The sequence below is a fragment of the Hemicordylus capensis genome, chromosome 4 (assembly GCF_027244095.1).
Source record: "Hemicordylus capensis ecotype Gifberg chromosome 4, rHemCap1.1.pri, whole genome shotgun sequence".
In the NCBI taxonomy this organism is placed as follows: domain Eukaryota; kingdom Metazoa; phylum Chordata; class Lepidosauria; order Squamata; family Cordylidae; genus Hemicordylus; species Hemicordylus capensis.
Genome location: NC_069660.1, coordinates 167,852,581 through 167,875,871, shown reverse-complemented (window position 1 = coordinate 167,875,871; position 23,291 = coordinate 167,852,581). Strand labels below are relative to the sequence as shown.

The 23,291-nt window shown below is 43.8% G+C and overlaps 1 protein-coding gene across 8 annotated transcripts in view; it reads left to right on the top strand.

Annotated features, from left to right (window-relative positions):
• Positions 1–23,291, top strand: part of DZANK1 (double zinc ribbon and ankyrin repeat domains 1) — a 213,344-nt gene that overhangs the window by 117,732 nt on the left and 72,321 nt on the right. For 6 of the 8 annotated variants that reach the window (XR_008320750.1, XM_053313578.1, XM_053313575.1 and 3 more), the window contains 4 exons: positions 153–227; positions 3,351–3,443; positions 19,393–19,489; positions 20,822–20,916. Coding sequence is in view for 6 of the 8 variants with exons in the window: in XM_053313578.1 (XP_053169553.1) it covers positions 153–227; positions 3,351–3,443; positions 19,393–19,489; positions 20,822–20,916 (360 nt within the window). In the remaining 2 variants the exon portion in view is untranslated. Of the gene's footprint in view, positions 1–152; positions 228–3,350; positions 3,444–19,392; positions 19,490–20,821; positions 20,917–22,503; positions 22,581–23,291 lie in introns of all 8 variants that reach the window. The other 2 variants (XR_008320751.1, XM_053313579.1) reach the window with 2 other exon arrangements.

Genomic DNA, 23,291 nt, shown 5'->3' with positions numbered 1-23,291 from the left:
AATCTTTTAACTGGTTTTATGTATTTTAGCTTAGCTATATTGTACACCACTTTAAAAATATCTTCTGAAAAGCTAAACAATGTTTTAAATGAATAATGATAGTCATTCTTTCATTTTATAAGAAAAGCTAACCTCTGCTTTTTCTTCAACAGCTTATATCTGCTACAGTCCACAAGGATGATTATCAAGTCAGTCTCCGGTTAAATTATGCACTTGGTATAAATAAGGTCAGTGTGGAACCCTTAGGCCAGTAAAGCTGAGGAAGTTGAAGTATGATGTTCAGAATCACTCATAGTTAGAAGTTAGTTTTGCAACCAGGCAAATCCAGGCTCATTCACCTATATTTGAAGCTAGAGGAATATCTCAGTTCTTTGTTCAAAAGTGGTTCACAGTGGTTTTCAAATGCATCTGCCACAAAACTCCAGAGCATTGTAAAAGATCTGGGGGCTCATTCCAAGACACACACATAGTTAACTGATGCCATGCCTGTTGGGCCTTCTTATTGCCCCACTTGAACTGAGGATGGGATTTAGATCAGGGGTTTCCAACCTGTGATTTCAGGTTAGTTCAGATGTTGCTGAACTATAACTCCCATCAGCCCCAGCTACAATTCATTGTGGCTGGGGATGATGGGAGTTGTAGTTCAGCAGCAACTGGAGTACCACAGATTAGGAATCCCTGATTTAGATAACTCCCCAAACTTGCCAATGCAAACTTATAGTTGTACATTGTAAGGGAAGATCAGTTGTGGTATGAAAGCTCTCCAGAGGAGGAAGAGCACATGTTGAATTGTGCAGTTGCTCCCATTGGTATAGAAGCTTGATACAACTGTCACAAGAGGCAGGGCCATTGTTGAGTCAGAGCTAGGCCCTTACCCAGCATGTAGTAAGGTTGGAGTGGGCCCAGCGAAAAGATTTGAAAATTTGAGGTTTCTCCTTCTCCTGGCCCCAAGCATCCTTGTACTCCCTAGGAGTAGGTCCCATTGAACACAATAGGATTTGCTTCAAAGGAAATCCTACTATGCCAAATTGTTCTGTGTGATAATTATTATTATTCCTTACTCCTGTGAATCCTCTCCTTTGGTGAGATTGCTACGGTAAGCACTTTATCTCAAATTGTCCTATTAACATTTGTTCTACTTACTCCTAGTACACTAACTGAGCTAGGATCAAAATGTGCTTATACTGACTGGATTCTAGTCAAAGGTATATAGCTTCCCTGATAACCATAGAAGGTTTAGATGCTAATGCCAGTGGAGGTGTGTGTCTCAGAATGGTCTGGAAAGTAAATCCCTCTTGAGTTTTCCCAGGTGGTGCTATGATGCAGCTTCCCTATGCTTAGGGTAGGGGCATGTTCAGACAAGGGAGGTATTTATATTGACTTCAAAACAGTGCTGTTCATATGGCCAGCAGCATTATTCATTTTTTTCCTTGACTGTTTGAGCTTAAGGTGTCATGAAAAAGTAGTTGTTTTGGAGAGTCTTGGAAACGCTTGTATGCAATACACCACTATTTTCTAGAGATCCTGTTTCCTGCTCTGTCAAGAGGGCAGAGGTGTATCCAGGGAAAATAGTGCCTAGGGCAAGCACTGAAATTGCACCCCTCCAAACATCTGACATCCATCTTTCAGATAACTTTACCATAATATCAGCTCAAAAATACAAGTCAAGCTTGTGACCCCATCCTTGGTAATATTATCAATGTCCTCTTAAAATTATTTAGTGTAATTGACTCGTATATAAACAATCTCTTTATTTCCATATTTTTATATATGAGGACTTCTCGTATATGAAATGGTTTATCTTCACCAAAAGCACTGATAATAACTACACCATTAGACAATTCAATGGAACTAACTCTAAATGAAACGCAATAATATCCAAGAACTCATACTGCACATTTCTTGTTACTTTCTCAAATAATCACATTTGCTAATTCCAACTGGGAAGAAGGCAATGTTTCTGAATTTTTTTAAAAAAGAAAAAGCTAAACCAATGAAGAGAAGGCAAAGGCAATGAGGAAATGTTTACATGAACTGCTTTGAACTCTGGGGAAAGCAGATCAAAAATATTTGTGCAGATAAAAGACATTGAGATGCAGTATTTGGAAAAAAAGTTTTCTGCAAGATTAAAAAGTAGCAAGGAACTCTGAGGAGTTCCCAGAGACTACAGCAACAGGCAAGAGACTTGCCTAGTAACAAAGCATTAGTTAGCAGAGCATGCATGTCAACTAACAAAGATGCCAGATTTCAAACTTCTTGATTACAAGGTTCACTAGGGCTCAACCCTGAAGACTTATGGGCAGTTTCAGGACTCTGATCTGAGAGATGCAGCTAAATGAAAAGGAACAAAGTTAATTTCCATGCCTGCTAAGAAGCCACAGTGTCTCACATACAAACAGGTGGTGGGATTCCTGAGCAGGGGTTTCAGGAGCTAAATGAGCAAAGAAGCACCTTTGAAAGTGGTGATTCTCTTTATATTTAGCAATGGGAGAGCAACTGACCCCCATCCAGTACCAACACAGACACCAGCAAGCCACCAGCACCTCTGCCTTCTATAAGCTACTGGCACTGAGTCTGTGCAAGGTTTATTTTAATGTGCATCTTTAATGACATCTTTCATGCAGTGCCAAAAATAGATACTGTGCAGTGGAAACCATGTTCTTGTAATAGGGAAGTAGGTAGTTAAAAAAGAAACAGAAAATAAAGATGAACACAGTTGCCTTTCAACCTTAATACCCTTTTACAAAAGCAGTATTAGTCCCTAGCTTACTCTTTCTTTCTTGCCTTGGAAAGAAAGAAAGAAAGAAAGAAAGAAAGAAAGAAAGAAAGAAAGAAAGAAAGAAAGAATCTCTAGTCTGCTTTCCCTCTGGCTCATTTCCCCCTCCCTCCTTCCCTTCCTGTCTGTCTCCTTTTCTATTGATTCTCATTATCCCTTCCGTGCATCTTTCCTGCTCTCTGTTAGGTAACTCTCTGGCAAAGGGGGATGCTGTGGATGGACCTGTACCCACTGCTCATACAGTAGGTTTTCCTAAAGTTTAGATTAAATCTTGGCGCGGCCAGACAGGTCCTGCAAGAAGTAGAGAGCCCAGAAAGCCCAGGAGAAACAGGAATTGTGTTCAAGCAGGGAGAGAAGAGAGCAAACGTGGGTGATCAGGAACCACAGCTTCCCTGGCAAAGTGGCTACCAACCAGGAGCATAAAAACAGTTTACTTATGAGCATGTCGAACACATTTACTCGAGAGTAAGCCTCCCTGAACTCAAGTGCTTTTTGTATAATGCCCCAAAAAGTAGGTTTTTGCATCATTAATTTTAAAAAGAAAATACTGCACTCCTCCTCCTCTTGTCTTCAGGATCTTTGGAAAGGAACACCGCTGGTTTTTTTACAACACGGAGGAGAGCCCACCGCCCCGCCCCCAAGGCCAGAAACTGCAAGAAAACTGCAGGTGATGGGCGAAGGGAAACGGGTGTGAAGAGCCTGTGCTGTGGCTGTGTGGTTTTGTTGTTTGCTTTATTTTTTAAAATTGATTTTTGCCCTATCAAGAAATTGGCTGCTCGCTCAGAGAGGCTTCTCACCTGGTAGCTTTTGAAATCCACAATCTGGAAGTGCACTGCACAGTAAGGAGCCTCATTGAAGCCCATGAGGTTTACTTCTGAGTAAATGTTTCTAAGCAGTAAAGTAGGCTCAGGGGCTCCAATAAGGCTTCCTCCATAGGGAGCAAGGACAAATAGTTGCTCACAAGTAAGTCCACTGAGATGCAGGATAGATACTCGAAAGAATTTCCTTCCCTCTCAGATAAGGAGGAGGGACAGAGGAGTCGCAATTAAGTCCTAATTTCCTAATGTTGCTAAGCCAAAGCCCCAAACTCTACCATCCCATTCTGCTCTCTGTTTGAGAGAGCAGTCTGCCTTGTGCACTAGTGCGTCATGGTGCCTGCACGCAGTATTCAGGACAAATGGCCCTGGCAGGGTGGGGGGCACTCAGATCTCTGCCAAGTGCCAACAACTCAGTTTGGAGGGTAGTTTTGTGCACGGGGGTGTTTAATCTTTTTGCGCTACATCCGCTTTCCAGGAGGTGCTGTGGGAACCGAGAGAGAAACACACGCCTCCTTGCTTTTAAATGCACCCCCCGCGACACTGCCGATTTGAAAAAGAAATTTGGGGGACAGGGAGGGTGTCTGTGTGCAAGCCTGGCTTTCCAAGATTGCCTTTCTCGCCTCTACGTAACACCCTCTCGAAAGCAGATGCCATATTTTCTAGACATGTTACTTTTTTGAAAAGACCTTCATCTTTTCTCTTTGCCCACCACTGCATATGTTCCCCCCATTAAAAAAAATGTGATTGATATGAAAGGGGTGGGGCGCAGAAAAGCAAGGACACACACATAGCAAACTTTTTTTTAAGGCAACCCAATTTCATCCTTACTCTCTTGCTTTCCACCTTTCTTGCAATCTTTCCCCTCTCCTTAAGCGCCCCCCCTTGTCTTCAGCTGAAGTCCTCTTTGCAAAGCAGGAGTTTTTTGTGGGGAAGGAAAAGTTAGGTCTACTCTGAATAGGTTGCCCAACTTTCCTGATCAGCTGGTTTTCAGGGGGGAGGCAACAGCAGCACGAACGACGGTAGTCTCTCTCCCAGTCCCAAACCACGTGGTCGTGGTGCAGGCATGCTTGAACTGGTGGGGGCGCCGCACATGCTCTCCACCAGTCAATGGGAGCACTGAGCGCCCACCCTCCGCCCCGGACTCTGAGTTCTTGCGAGTGCACTGCTGCGCCTGCGCAAGGGGGTGTGTGTGGTGCCAGGTCCACCGGGCACCTGGGCACTGGTGCCCGGAGCAGTAGACACTGGCCGGGTGGCAGCAGTGAGCAGCAGGCCCACCTGGCAGCACCCAAGTAGAAAATTATTTTTAAAAAAAAAATTAAAAAAAAGTGAGTGTTGGGGAGCAGCCGGGGGGGGCAGCAGGGCGGGGGGGAGCCGGGCGGGGGGGCATGGAGCTTGCGCCCCCCCTTCAAGTGGCATCTAGGGCACGTGCCCTGGCTGCCCCACCCTGGATACACGTCTGCAAGAGGGGCCCCCTTTGCCTTCTCTGCCGCCTCCTCCTCCTCCTTTCTCCAGAAAAATAAAAACAACCCAATCACCTTCCCTGACTGCTGCCACCTCCCCGCTGCTGTCTCCCATATCGACCTCTTTTCCGGGCACCCATCATCCTCTTGCCATTTCACCACCTGACCAGGCAGCAGACAGAGCAGGAGGAGGAAGAGAACAGCAGTCAGGGAAGGTGATTGGGTTGTTTTTATTTCTCGAGAGAGAGGAGGAGGTGAAAAGCAGCAATGTGAACTACTATTTCCTTCACCTTTCCTGGATAAAATAGGGACACTTGTGAGCTCTCTGACAGGACTGTTGTTAAGGAAAACTAGCAGTTGCTTTTAAAGAACTCTTCACAATAGCTGTGTAAAAATGTTGCTCTAATATGTTCAGTCAGTAGGTGGCACTAGCACTTGCTAGTAGTGATCCTCACTGGAGGCAGAGTCCCTACCTACTGCCTGTACTCCCCTCCTGCCTGTACTTATTGTTGAAGTTGTCTTTTCCTGTTACACAATAAAGTAGTCTTAGCCTATAATGGCTGCCTTCCTCTGAGCTTTCATTACGTAGTGTCAGAAGTCTGAGTCTGAATCCACAAACTTTTGAAATGGCTCACTTTCCTGCCCCAGAAGCTTTCAGCTTTGGCAACCCTGCTGCTTGGCCAGAATGGAAAGAAAGATTTGCTTGCTTCAGACTAGCTACAAAGCTCCACAAAGAAGAAGGCATTGTGCAAGTAAGTTCCCTTCTTTATGCCACGGGAAAAGAAGGAAACAGCATCTATAAACCCTTTACCTTTGCTGAAGAGGGTGAAAAGAATGACTATGAGACTGTTTTGGCTAAATTTGATGCCCATTTCATTTGAAAACTGAATGTGCTCTATGAAAGGGCTTGCTTTTATCAAAGGACACAGCAAGCTGGGGAACATGTTGAGTCATTTGTTAGAATGCTGTATGAACTCTCTGAGTACTGTGACTTTGCAGACAGGAAGGAAGAACATCTCAGAGACAGGCTTCTCCTTGGAATACTAGATAAAGGGCTATCAGAGCGAATTCAACTCTCAGAAAATCTAACTCTTCATAAAGCTATTGAAATGGCAAGGCAATCAGAGTTAATAAAAGCACAGATCAGGGAGCAGAAGAAACCTGAAACCAGTTTGGAAGAAATAGCCTTTTCTCCACAAAATACAGCAGGAAGAGTAGCTCCTTTGGAAATGCAGAATTTAAGTCTGTGGTTTGCCAGGGCTGAACAAAAGAAACCCCAAGCAAAGCAGTCCAGCCATTTCAAAGTACACTGCAGCAAAAAGGCATACACTCCCAGTACAAGAACGTACAAAAATGTACAAGATGTGGGAGGATGCATAACATCAGAGGAATTTGTCCTGCTAGAGGAGCTCAGTGCAAGAAATGTTCAAAAATAGGGCACTTTGCAATTGCATGTCATACATTTCCTCTGTATGAATTGCATGTCATACACAGATGTTACAAGAAGTTACCACAGAAGTGAAGGATCATTTTATTTAGACTCAGTTTTTTGCAGAGACACTGAACCTGCATAGAGGATTGATTTAATGATTAATGACTAGAATGTAAATTTCAAAATATGGATGTCTCATTTATCTCCAAGGAGACCTATGCTAGCCTCCAGAATCCTCCTCCACTACACAAAGCAGAGACTGTTCTACATAGCCCAGGAGGTCCCTTAGACTGTATTGGATACTTTATAACACAAACCAGTCATAAAGGCAGCCAATATGAGTTTCTTTGTATGTGGTTATTTATTATTATTTTATTTATTTAGCATATTTTTATACTGTCCAAAACTTGCAATTCTGTATAATCTGGACAATTTCCTCAGTTGTAGAGGAGCTACCAGAATGGGACTGATGAAAGCAGTTGGAGAGAAATAGAAGGAGTGTTTAGGCACATTGGCCTACTCAAGGGAGACCCTCTGGACATAGTCTTAAGCCAGGAAGCTAAGCCATATAGCACCCTTGCTCCCAGCAGGATTCCCATTCCCTGCTGGAAAGGATGAAGGAACATGGCATAATTAAAGAAATCACAGAGCCTGCAACATGATGTGCTCCAGTGGTCCCAGTCACAAAGAAAAAATGGAAAAATCCATATATATGTAGATCTGAAAAGGCTCAATGAAGCAGTTGTTAGAGAAAAATATGTCCCAACATATATCCCAAATATACTCCCAATCCTGGAAGATCTACTCTGGAGAAGAATCAGTTGCCTGCTCCTCTGGAAGCAAGAGGAAGCAACAACATTGTATTTCTCTCCTAAAGAAGATATCAAGCAAGGGAATACAGCAAATAAATAAATAAATAAATCACCAGGAAAACAAGAGGGGAAGGAGAAACGAAGTCTATTAGGGCTGGTGGTTTTCTACGGTTTGATTTCTGGCTGGGTGGAAGTATTTGTGTCTTTGGCACAAGAGTAGCCTGAGCAGGGGATTCATTCCAGGTGAGTGCCTCAGCTTGTGGGAGGGGTCACTTTCCTGAGCAGAGTCAGTTTGTCTACTGGTCTTGAATACAAGGGTGAAGGCCCACAAACTTAGCAAACAGGGCATTGGAGTTTTGTGGGAGTTTAGCGGAAAGTGTGCAGGAGAGCCTGAAACAAGTCCCCTTGACCACAAGGAGCCCAGTGGGGAGAGAAGATAAGTACTACTCCCTCCTTCATATTCTTGATAAAGGAAATGTGAACAGTTAAATAGCACCAATACAACTAAGACTTAACTTTCTAATAAACTATTTCTGAATACTGCAAACAGCCAACAAAACCAGTTATGAAGATAGAAAGCCAGCAGGGGAGGGGGCGCTTCCCAGTGTATTGCACAGAGTGCCACATGTATGACTGTTTGCTCCATGGGCAGAAGTCATGGGTGTGTGCTCGGTGCAAGGAGCTCCTTACTCTCGGAACAAGTTGGTTCCCTCAAGACCAAGGAAGCGGATCTGGAGAAACTCAGAGAGGAATGCAGGGATGTGGTAGAGGCATCCCACTTCAAGTCTGATAGCTCTTCTGCTGTCAGAGATGTTAGAGAATGAAGGTCTCTGTGAAGGAGGACATAAGTCTGAGGAAGAAGGAAGTGCTCCCTTAAAGGGACCCCTTCCATGGATGATGAGCCCATATCCTCTTGCACAGGGGATACCCCTCCAAGCGGTAGGGGTCTCCTTGTAGTAAGTAATTTGATCATTAGAGGTATAGAGAGATGGGTTTGTGACTCATGTGTTGACCGCAAGGTGACTTGCCTGCCTGGTGCAAAGGTTGTGGACATCACGCAGCAACTAGATATACTGTTAGGCAGCACTGGGGAGGTGGCAGCTGTCATGGTGCACATTGGCACCAATGATGTGGGGAAATGTAGCCAGGAGGTCCTGGAAGCCAGATTTAGGCTGACAGGTAGCATATTGATGTCCAGGACCCCCAAGGTAGCATTATCAGAAATGCTACTCTTCCATGTGCAGGTTCAGCGAGACAGGTGGAGCTGAGGGGTCTCAATGCGTGGATGAGATGTTGGTGTGGGGAGGAGGGGTTTAGATTTGTTAGGCAAATTTTGGGGCAAGCAAAGTCTGTACAAAAGGGATGGGCTGCGCTTGAACCAAGATGGAACCAGACTGCTGGTGCTTAAAATCAAAAAGATCACAGGGGAGCTTTTAAAATGACACCTGGGGAATAACCAACAGGAGCTGGGCAGTATCCGGTGTGGAAAATGCCATCCCTTAAGGTGTGAGGGTGTAAAAGATTCAGATAAAACAGAAGGGGATAAAGCAGAGTCATATAAAGAGCAGATGGAAAGCTGTGCCAGCTGGTCAAAGAGTCAAAAGAAAGATAGCATACGCCAAGTAAGAGATTCAGTGTATAGGTGCTTATATACCAATGCCAGAAGCCTCCGAGCCAAGATGGGCGAGCTGGAGTGCTTGGTTGCTAACACAGGAATAGATATAGTGGGCTTAACAGAAACATGGTGGAACAGTGAGAACCAGTGGGACACAGTTATCCCTTTATATAAACCTTTATATAAATGTCTTTATATAAAGACAGGGAGGAGCGCCTTGGAGGTGGAGTAGAACTGTATGTTAACAAAGGGATAGAAACTAACAAGGTAGAAAACCTAGGAGGACCAGAGTCCTCCACAGAAACCCTGTGGGTGACAATACAAGGCCTGAAAGGAAATGTGCTACTGGGGAACATCCTATCGTCCTCCAGATCAAAACGCTGACAGTGACTGGGAGTTGCAGAAGGAAATCAGGGAGGTGTCAAGGAGAGGCAGGGCAGTAATAATGGGTGACTTCAATTACCCACACATAGACTGGGTAAATTCACAGTCAGGTCAGGACAAAGAGGTCAAATTTCTAGATACGCTGAATGACTGTGCCCTAGAACAGTTGTTCATGGAACCAACCAGAGAGAAGGCAACCTTGGATTTAATCCTTAGTGGCACCCAGGACCTGGTGCCTGATGTCATTGTCATGGACCCCTTAGAGAACAGTGACCATAGTGCAATCAAATTCAGCATACATGCAATGAGAGAATCACCAAGGAAGTCTAATACAGACACTCTGAATTTCAGAAGAGGAAACTTCTCCAAAATGAGTATAGGAAGATAGGAACATAACAAGCTGCCATATACTGAGTCAGACCATTGGTCTGTCTAGCTCAGTATTGTCTTCACAGTCTGGCAGCGGCTTCTCCAAGGTTGCAGGCAGGAATCACTCTCAGCCCTACCTCGGAGATGCCAGAGAGGGAACTTGGAACCTTCTGCTCTTCCCAGAGCAGCTCCATCCCGAGGGGAATATCTTTCAGTGCTCACACGTCTAGTCTCCCTTTCAGATGCAACCAGGGCATACCCTGCTTAGCTAAGGGGACAAGTCATGCTTGTTACCACCAGAAAGGGAAAACCAGGGGATTCACTTCACTCCAGAATGCATGGCATTTACTCAAAACCACAATTCTAAAAGCCCAGTTAGAATGTATACCAAAAAGGAGGAAAGGTATCATTAAGTCCAGGAGGATGCCAGCATGGCTAACAGTTAAAGTAAAAGAAGCCATAAAGAGAAGAAGACTTCCTTCTGAAATTGGAAGGCTTGCCCAAATGAAGAGAACAGACTCTGGCAAAAGAAATGCAAGGTGACAATAAGGGAGGCGAAAAGAGTTTTTGAGGAACATTTAGCTAAAAGCATTAAGGGGAATATCAAAAACTTATTTCAATACATATGAAGCAGGAAAACTGCCAGGGAGGTGGTTCAGCCATTAGACAATGAGGGAGTGAAAGGGATTATTAAGGAGGGTATGGAGGTTGCAGAGAAGCTATTTAGCTTCTTTGCATCTGTCTTCACGGAAAAGAATACTGAGTACCTGAACCTGTTCCTGAGTCAGGCTTTTCAGGGGCAGAAGCTAAAGAACTGAGTCATATAGAAGTGACAAGGGTTTATGTTCTAAACTGTGAGGGGAAATTGAAAACTAGCAAATCGCTAGGGCCAGATGACATCCATCCAAAAGTCCTTAAAGAATTCAAATGTGAGATTGCTGACCTCCTTGAAAAAATATATAACTTATCCCTACAATCAGGCTCTGTACTGGAGAATTGGAATGTAGCAAATGTAACATCAATTTTCAAAAAGGGATCCAGGGACAATCTGGGAAATTACATGCCGGTTAGCTTAACATCTGTTCCAGGCAAATTGATGAAAAGTGGGAGTAGTCAGTCCATGAAGAGTTCATTGTGGAGTCAGTCCCTCCACAATGGAGGGAAGTAAGAAGTGGGGTCCCCCAGGGATTTGTACTGGGACCAGTGCTTTTTAATTTATTCATAAATGAACTAGAAGTTGGAGTAAGCAGCGAGGTGGCCAAATTTACAGATGACACCAAACTATTCAGGGTAGTGAAATCCAAAACAGATTGTGAGGTGCTCCAAAAGGATCTCTCCAAAGTGGGAGAGTGAGTGACAAAATGGCAAATGTGCTTCAGTGTTGGCAAGGGTAAAGTGATGCATACTGGGACTAAAAAAAACAACTTCACTGTTGGTGACTGACCAGAATTAGGATCTTGGGATCGTGGTGGACAGCTCGTTGAAAGTGTCAACTCAATGTGCAGCAGCTGTGGAAAAGGCCAATTCCATGTTAGGGATCATTAGGAAGGGGATTGAAAATAAAACGGCTAATATTATAACACTTGGAGTACTGCGTACAATTCTGGTCACCATACCTAAAGAAGGACATTGTAGAACTAGAAAAGGTGCAGAAGAAGGCAACCAAGATGATCAGGTGCCTAGAGCACCTTCTTTATGAGGCAAGACTACAACACCTGGGGCTTTTTAGTTTAGAAAAAAGATGACTGCAGGGGGATATGATCAAGGTGAAGGTTATAAAATCATGCACGGTGTGGAGAATGTGGATAGAGAGAAATTTTTCTTCCTCTCTCTGCCATAAGATGTGGTAACAGCACACAACCTGGATTTCTTTAAGATGAACTTCATGAATAAAGTGTGCTGTCAAGTCAATTTTGACTCCTGACGCCCACAGAGCCCTATTGTTTTCTTTGGTAGAATACAGGAGGGGTTTACCATTGCATTCTCCCATGCAGTATGAGATGATGTCTTTCAGCATCTTCCTATATCGCTGCTGCCTGATATACTACCAGCAGGGATTCGAACCTGCAACCTTCTACTTGTTAGTCAAGCATTTCCCCACTGCGCCACTTAAGGTGAAGAGGTCTATCAACGACTACTAGTCTGAAGGCTATAGGCTACATCCAGCCTCAGAGGCAGGCTGCCTCTGGATACCAGTTGCAGGGGAGTAAAAGCAGGAGAGAGGACATGCCCTCAGCTCCTGCCTGTGGGCTTCCCATCAAACTTTGCGGGACTCTGTCTGGCATAAACAGCAGCTAAACATAACCTCTATATCCTAAATGGTGCTCAATGGAGATCAGCCAGGATAATTCACTTATCTATCAGGTTCAAGAATGAGCACCATCGACTGTATAATTGTCTCCAGGGATCTGCTGCCACTTATAGTGAGCCTAGAGGTTGTTCCAAAATTTGATAGTGACCCGTCTCCTGATCCTCCTCCAACTTGAGCCTCTCTCCTGCCCAACGCACACTAAGGACCCACTACCAACCCCCAGTATCCCCAACAAGTAGATCCCTGTGTTGCACCAACTGGACCCCCCAACTGGACCAAGTTATATCTGGGTTGCTTGCCTTGGAGCACTTTCCAATGGGCCCTAGTAACAGCTGAACACCCTTACACTCCTTTGGAGATTTATAACATGCAGGGAACTGCAACAGCACCTAAAAAGGAAAAGCAGTGCAACCCGGAAACAGCAGCAGCATTTCCACTCCAAACCATGGTTAGACAAGGACTGTGTCAATGCTAAGAAAGTTCTCATTACCACCTACTAGGTCTACAAAGCCAGCAGTGGACCAATGGCAGTGAATGACTTACTCCCTCAGAAGAGAAGATACAAACAATTAGTGGCACGTAGGGAAAAAGAAGCCATGAAAAATAACTGGGCACGTCTCATACAGGCTGTCCAATCCAATGATACAACTGAGTTATGGTGCATCACCACCTGCAAACATAGTAACGGAATGTCCCATCTAGACTGCCATATTCCCTTAGGGATATGGGAAAAACACTTCTCCAAACTCTACGAGGACCCTGCCGTGGCCAGGAGACAAGCTAGTATAGAGGACACACACGACTGTGTGGATGCCAGTGACCATGGCAGAGATCGAGCCTGATCACACAAATGAGAACTGGGAAGTACCCGAAGGAGGACATGATTCCACTTGAGGCTATTAAAAACAATCTGGAATGGTGGGCCCCAATTCTCTCCTCCCTCTTTACCTTCATTGATACACATGGCCATATCCCCGAGGACTGAGGGGACAGCAATCATTGTTCCCATCTTTTAAAAGGGCAACAAGAACGACCCAGCCAATTACAGGCCCGTTAGCCCACTCAACATGATCAGTAAGCTCTATGCGAGACATCTACACTGGAAACTAAAAGACTGGCTGGAGCAAGAAAATCTGCTAGCGGAGGAGCAGGCTGGCTTCAGAGAGGGCTGATCTACAATCGACCAGTGCCTAGTACTCCAACACCTCACTGAAAAGTACTCTCCTGGCAATACAACCTCCCTCTACGTAGCCTTCATTGACTTTAAAGCGGCTTTTGACTCTATCTCACGAGTCAAACTTTGGGAGAAGCTAGAGGCCTCCTCAGTTGACAGACAACTCCTATACTTAATGTGCATGCTTCACACCAATACAGTGCTCAAGGTAAGGTGAAACCCTCAGGGACATCTCACAAGTGCCATTGATACGTGTGTGTGTGGGTAAAACAAGGCTGCATATTGGCCCCACTGTTATTCAACTTCTGCATTAATACCATGGTGGGCCAGTTTAACCATGTAGACTTCCACCCCCCTAAATGTGCAGGAGCTCACAACTCCACCCGATTATATGTGGATAATGCAGCAATACTCTCAAGGACCCCGGTTGGACTCAAAAGAGCACTGAAGGCCTTAGCCCTGTATTGCAAGGAAGATCTTCTGGATCTGAACTAACATAAAACCAAAATAATGGCCTTTGCCAAAAGGTCCAAGATCTGTTCTTGGTCTATAGAATGACACAAGATTGAACAGGTTCCCTGCTTCAAGTATCTGGGGATAGTAATGCACTCTACTGGTTCCAGGAAGGAACTTGGGGACTATGATGTGCACAGAGGAGTTCCTCTGCTATCCTTAGGTTTCTCAGAACAAGAGGTGGCCAACAAGAGATGCAAGGCTAACCTGCAGTGCTTAAACTGTATGAAGCCAAGTGCTGGCACAGCTGCTCTATGGTGCCCAGTTGTGCCCCTTCACCAGCATTGCCAAACTGGAACATGTGCAAAGTTCCTAAGAGCAGCCCCTCAAGTTCCAAGATGTGTCTTAAATGACACCTTAAGTTTGGAGACAGGCTTGATGAAAGTGGAGGGAAGAATTTAGATGACTTTATTTAACTACTGGCTAAGGCTTTCTCTCTGCCCCACAGGCCTTGCCCATCTAACTCTAAATGATGACTTTCAATCCAAATGGAAACAGTCAACTATAAATAAAATAGTGACTCTTAGCCTATCCCCACCTCTCTTAATAGCCATGGGCTATGAATCAGCCAAGGCACTCATCAGACAGTGTATTACAGATCTGGTGCGTCAATCAGATATAGGCAAGACCTCGAACTTTCTGGCTAGGGAAGGACATAGGTATGTCACCTTCCCTATGCCATATCTTATACAAATAGAAATCCCAAAGCATAGGAAGGCTGTCACACTGGTGTGTTGCCATGTCCTCCCCTCAGCCGTGCTTAAAGGACACTATATTTATTTATTTATTTGTTCATTCATTCATTCAATTTCTATACCGCCCTTCTAAAATGGCTCAGGGCGGTTTACACAGATAAACAATAAATAAATAAGATGGGTCCCTGTCCCTAAAGAGCTCACAATCTAAAACTATCAGAACACCAGTGCCCTTGCAGCACAGGGCAAACAGAAACAACCGTGCATGTCCTACTGCAATGCTCGTATTACAGGGACATCCATGCCATCTTCATTTTACCATTACTACAAGACTACCCTGATTGTATGGACCAATTCTACACCTCCTTGCTGCTTTCTTATGGCAACCCTGCTACCACCTACAGAGTTGCCAGATTCTGTGCGGCAGTAATTAAAATCTGGTGGACAATGACCTCCCCTTCATACCTAGTGCCCAGCTTTATGAACTAGAGTATAGCCTCACATGGTGCCTCAGAGTTCTTCATGACAACCCTACGTCCATTAGCTCCCCACTCCTGGGCCTTTGCTTTGCAGACCTATAGTTCCCCTGGATGGTTAAATATGATGCATCTGGATTTTAAACTAATTCCATGTACTTTTTATGTCTTCATTTTGTATGAACACCATCTGGTTTTTAACTATGTTTTCATATACTTTTATGTGCATTTTATATATGACTGTCATTTTATTATATACTTGTTACTTTTTTAATTTTTATTTTATTTTTTATTAACATATTGTTATACCGCCCAAAACTTATGTCTCTGGGCATTTTACAACAAAATAAAAACAGAAAGTAAAACATTAGTTAAAACAAAAATGAAAAGTTTAAAACATTACAATTCAAAATTTCCAAAAGAACATTTTAAAACAGCATTAAAACCATTAAAACAATATTAATTAAAAGCCTGGGTGAACAGATGCATCTTGAAAGACTTTCTAAAAGCTGTCAGAGATAGGAAGGCTCTTATTTCACTAGGGAGCGCATTCCAAAGCCTTGGGGCAGCAGCGGAGAAGGCCTGTCCCTGAGTGGTCACCAGACGAGCCGGTGGCAACTGCAGACGGACCTCTCCAACTGATCTCAGTGGGTGGTGGGGTTCATGACGAAGAAGACATTCTCTTAAATACCCAGGGCCCAAGCTGTTTAGGGCTTTATAGGTTATAACCAACACCTTGTATTTTGCCCAGAAACATATCGGCAGCCAGTGTAGGTCCTTCAGTACAGGCGTTATATGGTCTCTCCTAGATGACCCAGAGACCAGCCTGGCTCCCGCATTCTGGACCAACATTCTGGACCGCATTCTGTAGTTTCCAGACTACATTCAAGGGCCACCCCACATAGAGTCCATTGCAGTAATCCAGTCTGGAGGTTACCAGCAGATGTACCACTGTTTTGAGGTCATTCACCTCAAGAAATGGACGTAGCTGGTGTATCAGCCGAAGCTGATAGAAGGCACTTCTGGCCACCGCCTCAACCTGGGAGACCAGGGAGAGGCTTGGATCCAGAAGCACCCCTAGACTGTATACTTGTTCCTTCTGGGGAGGTGTGACCTCATCCAGAACAGGCAGATCAAAATCGTCTCTTGAGTTCTGACCCCGCACAATGAGTATCTCCGTCTAATCTGGATTCAGTCTCAGGTTGTTATCCCTCATCCAGCCCATCACCGACTCCAGGCAGGCATTTAGGGAGGTTGTGCCCTCTCCTGATGATGCTGACGTGGAGAAATAGATTTGGGTGTTATCAGCATACTGATAGCACCCTGCACCAAATCTCCCGATGATCTCTCCCAGCGGTTTCATGTAGATGTTAAACAGCATCGGAGACAATATGGAGCCCTGAGGCATACCATACAAGAGTTCAGATTTTGAAGAACAGTAGTGTCCAAAGGACACCATCTGGAACCTGCTTGAAAGGCAGGAGTGGAACCACGGCAAAGAAGTGCCTCCAACTCCCAACACCCTCAGATGCTCCAGAAGGATACTATGATCGATAGTATCGAAAGCTGCCGAGAGGTCCAAAATGACCAACAGAGTCACATTTCCTCTGTCCATTCCCAATTGGAGATAATCCATCAGGCTGGCCAAGGCAGACTCCACCCCATAGCCAGCCCAAAAGCCAGTTTGAAATGGGCCAAGATAATCAGTTTCCTCCAAGACTTTCCTTTTATGATTCTTTTTAATGGTGCCTTTTATGATTCTTTAGGAAATTATCTAACACTCTGTTACTAGCAAATACTAGTAATTCTATAGTAATCATTATATATCTTGGCTTTTCAAATGTAACAGACAGGTTTTAACAGCAACTGCTGCTTTGGTTTTAGGTATCATCCTGGATACTTTTAGCTACTTTCTCTTTTAATATGTAATCAACCTCATATTTTATGCTGGTCCATGACTGTAATAAAGATTGATTTGATTTGTGGGCTTCCCAGCAGCATCTGGTGGGCCACTGTGTAAAATAGGATGCTGGACTAGATGGGCCTTGGGTCTGATCCAGCAGGGCTCTTCTTATGTTCTTCTGAGGGGATGGAGAAATCTTCAGGACTCTGAAGCTAAGTTATAGTACTGCCTATTCATGAATATGGATCCTTCACTGAACTCAGGGTGAATCCTGGCCAAAGGGTCATTTTGTGCTGGATCACTCTAGTCCATAAAATTATAGCCTCCTGTAAATCTTCCTACTAGAAGAGAGTTGTGCAGTACCAAACACTGATTCCCAAAATGTTTTTCTAGAATAAATGTGAGAATTTTTCACAGCTGCTGCACATTGAGTCAACAATTTTCAACAAGCTGTTCACCACGACCCCAAATGGGCTCCAGGAGCAGTATTCCCTGTCATTTTCAGATGTTGTTGACTACAACTCCCATAATCCCCATAGCCAAAGGTTATTGCAGCTGGGGAAGCTAGGAGTTGTAGTCAATAACATCTGAGAATCCCTATTACAGGGAACATAGTCCAAGAGACGAATATGAGGGTTGTGAATATTGGCTGGTTGCAGAGTGAGAAATCAGCTCTCTAGTCTAGGCTGATGGAGATTCCTTTCTGGAGGGATTGAGATTTGCACAGTCAAGGGACTCTGGGAGCAAATTCACACACATTCTCTCTGGGCTGTTTTTTGAAATTAATTCAAATAGCTGATCCAAAGGACCTGGACTTAATATGATTTTACAAAGATTTCATTCTGAAAAAATGGATCTTTTCATGGGGGCAGGTAGAGGAAAGCAAAAGGCAAATAGTTTTCCTCTCCTGGCCAGCAATTCCAATAGGATTAATCCTTTTATTGACAATAAATCCTTTTATTGACAAACTTTTATTAATCCTTTTATTGACAAACTTCCTTTGTTTTGGAAGTTTGACTATTGATTAGACATTACAACATGGGACATCTTTGCTGGTTCCAGAAACTCTATCCTCCCCATCTTGAGTTGGGCCTCAAAAACCAAGAAAAAGTGTGCATGCATAGAGGGCAAGTTGTAAGCAAGCACAAATTGTGACATTGCACAACATCATTATTCATTATGTGGCATATATTTTAAGGTATCAGCATTAGGTTCCTATTTCCTGGCTTTGTGGAACTGGAGCCTTGTAGCAATCGGCCCTCCCGAGTGAACCAGAAGTGAACCCTGACCTGACTGACAGGCTAGGGAACAGCCACTCAGCACACGGTGGGCAAGACCTTGCTGCAGGAAAAGAAGTATGTCTTTTTTCTCAGAAAGAGCTAGGAGGAGAATGAGAGAGGACAGCATTAGTGAGGAGGAGCTTTTGCTGCCTCATGGTCAAAAGCTAGCCTGAAGAATTCTCTCATGGAAGGACACCTGCAGATCCTTGAGAGACAGGATTGCAGGAAGCTTGAAATCTCTCCTGGAATTTGGGGTGAGTTTCAAGGGGGAAGGAAGTCAGGGCTTCTGGGCTTCTGAAGGGTTTAGTGAGGTAACAGTTTGTTAGTTAGATCACGTTAGATTTCTTTCTTTTTGTGCTATGCAAATCCTTACAAATGGTTTGTTGTGTTTTTATTTGTAACATAACAAACTAAGAGAAACTGAGCCTCTGCCCTTTCTTTCCAACTAGAGCATTGCAAAAGGTGCCCAAAGGTGCTTTTTTGTACTTTCTTACTTTTATGTTTTGTGCAACTGGGTAACCACCATTTTTAAAGTGTGCTGCCCCAATATCATCTGAGGGTGCTTTTTGAAGTATTCTTACAAGTAATGAGTGTTTCTGTTACCTGTAACTAAAAGCTGAGAGAGCCTCAGACAGAAGCAGTCTGTAGTATTTTGAATAAAGATTTTTTCTCTTTTTGTTCTTTGTATTTTACCTGCCTCAGTGGATTTTTAACTCAGGAAAAGGGGTTTTACTCTGGTGCAAACATGTCTCAAGTTTGATTGCTCAGCAACTCACTCTACCAAGTGTGCTCATCCCGTGTAGGCTGCACATGGAAGGGTTTTGGACTTTCCCCTTGGAAAAGGGAAGGAGGGTCTCCCTGGACATTCACCCAAATCCGGGGGGGGGGCAAACCCTGTAATAATTAGGGCATGGTGGCAGCGAATCAGCTACTGAGAAAGCAGTTTAAGTTTTTAAAAGTAACAGACTTTGTTGAGTAAACATGGAGGAAATGATTCAGCATTTTTCTTCCCCCCATGTGGGCTTACTCTGAGACAAAGGCTGGGCTCAAATCTGCTACAAGCCTAAATGAGATAGCCTTAACTCTAGTATTAAACTGGCAAGTTTTTTGACCATCAAAGTTTTATTGAGGAGCTGCTAATGAACCCTAGAGGTCCGTGGAATACAGTTTGAAAACCAATGTTTTGATCTGTGGCCTTTTCCATATTGGCATTTATTGGTTATTGGTTGGTTGGTTTTATTATTATTATTTATTGGTTATTGGTTGGTTTTTTATTTTTTTAATTGTTTATTGGTTGGTTGGGGGTTTTTTTTGGGGGGGGGGTTGTGTGTGTGCGTGCATGTAATTATGTTTCTCATGTTTATGATTGTCCAGGATTTTCTGACCAGTAAACCAGTGACATTTGGCTATCATAGTACAAGCCTCAGCAAAACAGGTAGAGATGGGTTATATGAAACTCAAGCAAGTTTAGGTGAGTGCTTCTGTGTTTTGCTGATTTGCTGTAAGGGAATACTATAAATTACAAATTAGATGCCGCAACAAAGTAAAATCCACTCTGAACTGTTGCCTATTCAAGCATTTTCTACTTTAAACTATCTGAAAGTTAAATCTTTCAGTAGCACACAAATGTAGCACAAAAAGTAGCACACAAATGGGACATGAGTAGGCCCAAGAACACTTTAAATGCATGTCTCTCATGGTGACTCATATTAGAGGGGAGAGCTGGTGACACCAGACCTGAAACAGGGTGAGTGACAAGAGTGGGAAATAATACTTATTATTTTAAAAAGTATTATTAAAATAATACTTTTGGAAATACATGCATTATAATGGCTCACATTCTGTGCAATGCAACACGGGTGGTCCACCCGCACTGCTGCATGCATGTAAACGGCATCAACAGAGTTTCACCCTGGGTCAGCTCCACTCCAGCATAAAGTTGCACACACATAGCTACACAATAGGACACACACTGGAAATATGAGTGTCCTATTGTGCAACTGTGTTTGTACAAGTTTATGCTGGAGTGAAGCTGCCCTGAGGCACAGCTTTGACGGCTTTAACAAGTACACAGCAGTGTGGCTGGAGCTCCTACCACCCTCTTTGCATTGCACAGAATGTGAGCCAATGGCTAACATGATGTGCAGTGTGAGTCATAAGGGTGTGTGCAGGACTTCAGCAAAACTGCAGGATAAGCTTTAAAAACCCAATGGTTGCAGAAGTAGTGTTATAGTATCCCTTATAGTCATTAATAGGGATAAATGTGATAATGCTGCTTCCAAAGCTACTGAGTTTTTAAAGCATTGGAACTTATCTTTTTGCTTCACTGCAGTCTTGCATAGCCCCGTGAGACTGCACATCATGTTAGCCATTGTTTTTAATTTTTTATGTAGAAGGGTTTTTTTAAAAACCCAGCATCCAAATTAGCACTGTGCTAGTGCAGCAGTGTTGAGTTCTAAGTTAATGATGTGTCATTGCACAAGCTGGGGAAGGAGGGATTTTTGAAAATCTCAGTTTCCCTCCAAAGTCCACTGTGCATCACAAAAAGATGTCCCTGAGGGACACACAACCCTCAAGGACATAGTTGGTGACACACAGTGGGCTTCAGAAGGACGGGGAGACTTCCCCCCACTCGGACATTGGCACCTTTAGGCTGGAACTCAGCACTGCTGCACTAGTGCAGCGCTAGTCTGACTTTCAGCCTTTATTATTATTTAATAAACTGATCAATAACAAATCAGAAAATGTAAATATTGAGAAACCTAACATTTCTTGAATTTCAATATAGTATTCTCTGTTTTAGCAAGTGAAGAGACTCTGAGAGTTTCAAGTCCTGGTATGAGAGTCAAAAAAATGATGAAAACAAAAAGGTTTATAGAAAACGAAGACAAACTTTCTGTACGTATGTGTTTTAATCTGAAGGCTTCACCTGTGTAGGAAGTATGCTGTGATGCAAACAGTCTTAATAGTAGTTTGTTTAATGCTGGAGAAATACTGTTTTGGACAATGGAAATGCAGGAAATTGTTTCTCTTCTTTTTTCTACAATATCCCCCACCCTTCATTCCCCATTTTGAGTTGCTTTTCATCTATAAATACATCCTGTCTCCTTCTACGGCTACCATTAAAAGGGGCATGAGAGTGCCCCTTAAGATGAGTAGCCAAAAAAAAAAAAAAAGTCCCATCATTATAAGCCTCAAAATATTATTGCTTATAAATCTGTCATATGTTGCGCCAATAACTTGAAAATTGGCGTGATCTACTAGATAAGGGCTACAAATGTGCCTAGTTTTAAAGTGGTCTGAAAAAATTCGCACAAGTACAGCAAATTAAAATGTGCTGGACATTGACATACTGACTCTTTTTGTCCAAACTTTATCCAGGCGTACCATATATTTCTTCCAATTTTGGTGACAATAACTGATGTGCCCTGTTCAGGCTTATCTCAGAAAAGTGCCTTATAGTGATATGGTGAACTTTTGAGCAGTATTTGAAAACTTTTTATGATTTTCCTGTACAATACAGTGTGTGAGTGATTTGACAATGAAGCCAGAATGCAGACATGTTTGCCAGTACTCTGGCATAGATGGGGTCAGGGGCAGATAATGGATTCTATTGCAAGTACAATACCTTTTCCTTTAGTTCCTCCCCCTTCCCTGAGATATGAAATCTCAGGGAAGGGGAAGAAGGGGGGCATAAAATACACTTGTGGAGAAAGAATGTGTGTAGTTAAAACACTAATGGCTCCCCACACAGTGGTGGTTTGGGAGAGGTATATGAAATGAATCTGAAAATGTGCACAAACATGCACGCACACATACATGTAGAAACACAAACACATGCACACAAGCACACACAGACAAAAACATACACACAAACAGAAAAGCTAGCATGCACGCAGCATACATGGATGTAACACATGGATGCACACAGACGACACAAATACACACACACACCATAGATGCACAATGAACAGATATATGCACACAAATGCATATAATACAAATGCTCAAAAACACATGCATACACACAGAAACATTACATGCAAACACAAGCACACACACACAAAGAGAGAAAAACCCATGCACATGCACACAGCATATTGGCTAGCTGCCCGCCCTACCTCCTCTTCTTGGACTACTTAAGGCAGCTGCAGCCACTGACGGCACAGCCAGGCAGCCTGCCTGTAGGTGGCCACCAAAGCCAGTTGTCAAAGCCTTGGGTGGCTGGGTCTTCAGTGGAGGGACTGATGGCTGGGGACAGTAACACAAGGTGTTGTGGCCATACCACTATAAGACTGCCGCTCTGTTAGGCTGAAGGATGTGTCCTAGCTTATTAAGGGATAGAGAGGTGGAGGGTGTGGCTCTTCAGCAGAGAGGAGCTATTTCAGTGGTGGTGGGGAACAGAAGATGAAAGAGTGTTGGCAGGTCAGCAGGTCATAATAGGGGAAGGAGAAAGAGAAACATAATAACTGTCTCCCCTTCCAGATGCTCTGTCAGCTCTTTGACCTTGGGGACAATGCCAACTACCCACAGAACCTCAACTTGCTCCTTTGCAATGCCAGGTTGGTCCAAAATAAATTGGAAATTATCCATGATCTGATTGTGGATGAGGGAGCCGATCTGGTGTGCATAACAAGGACCTAGTTGGGAGAGGCTAATGGTCCAGTCTGGTCCCAGCTTCTCCCTACAGGATCCTCTATTGTGGAGCAGGTGAGAGGATGTGGGCGGGGAAGTGGCATGTCTGTGGTTTATAAGAATAGTATATCGCTTACCAGGATCCCTATCGGAGCACCCGCCTATATTGAGTGTGTGTACTTGAGTCTTGGGACCAGGGATAGATTGAGACTTCTGTTGCTGTACCAATCACCCCACTGCCCAACAGAATCCCTAACCAAGCTGTCAGATTTGTTTGCAGAGTTGGCACTGGAGATGCCCAGGTTGAGGGTAGTGGGTGACTTCAATGTTCACTTTGGGACTGAATTGGCAGGAGCAGCTCGAGAGTTCATAGTGGCCGTGACAACTATGGGCCTTTCCCAAGTGTTCTCTGGTCCGGCACATGTTGCTACTCGATTTGGGTTTTTGTTCTGATCAGGGAGGTGTTCCATAGGTGGGGACTCCTATGCTTTCACCATTGTCATGGATGGACCACCACCTGGTGATGGTTCAATATACTGAGTCAGACCATTGGTCTATCTAGCTCAGTATTATCTTCACAGACAGGCAGTGGCTTCTCCAATGTTACAGGCAGGAATCTCTCTCAGGACTATCTTGGA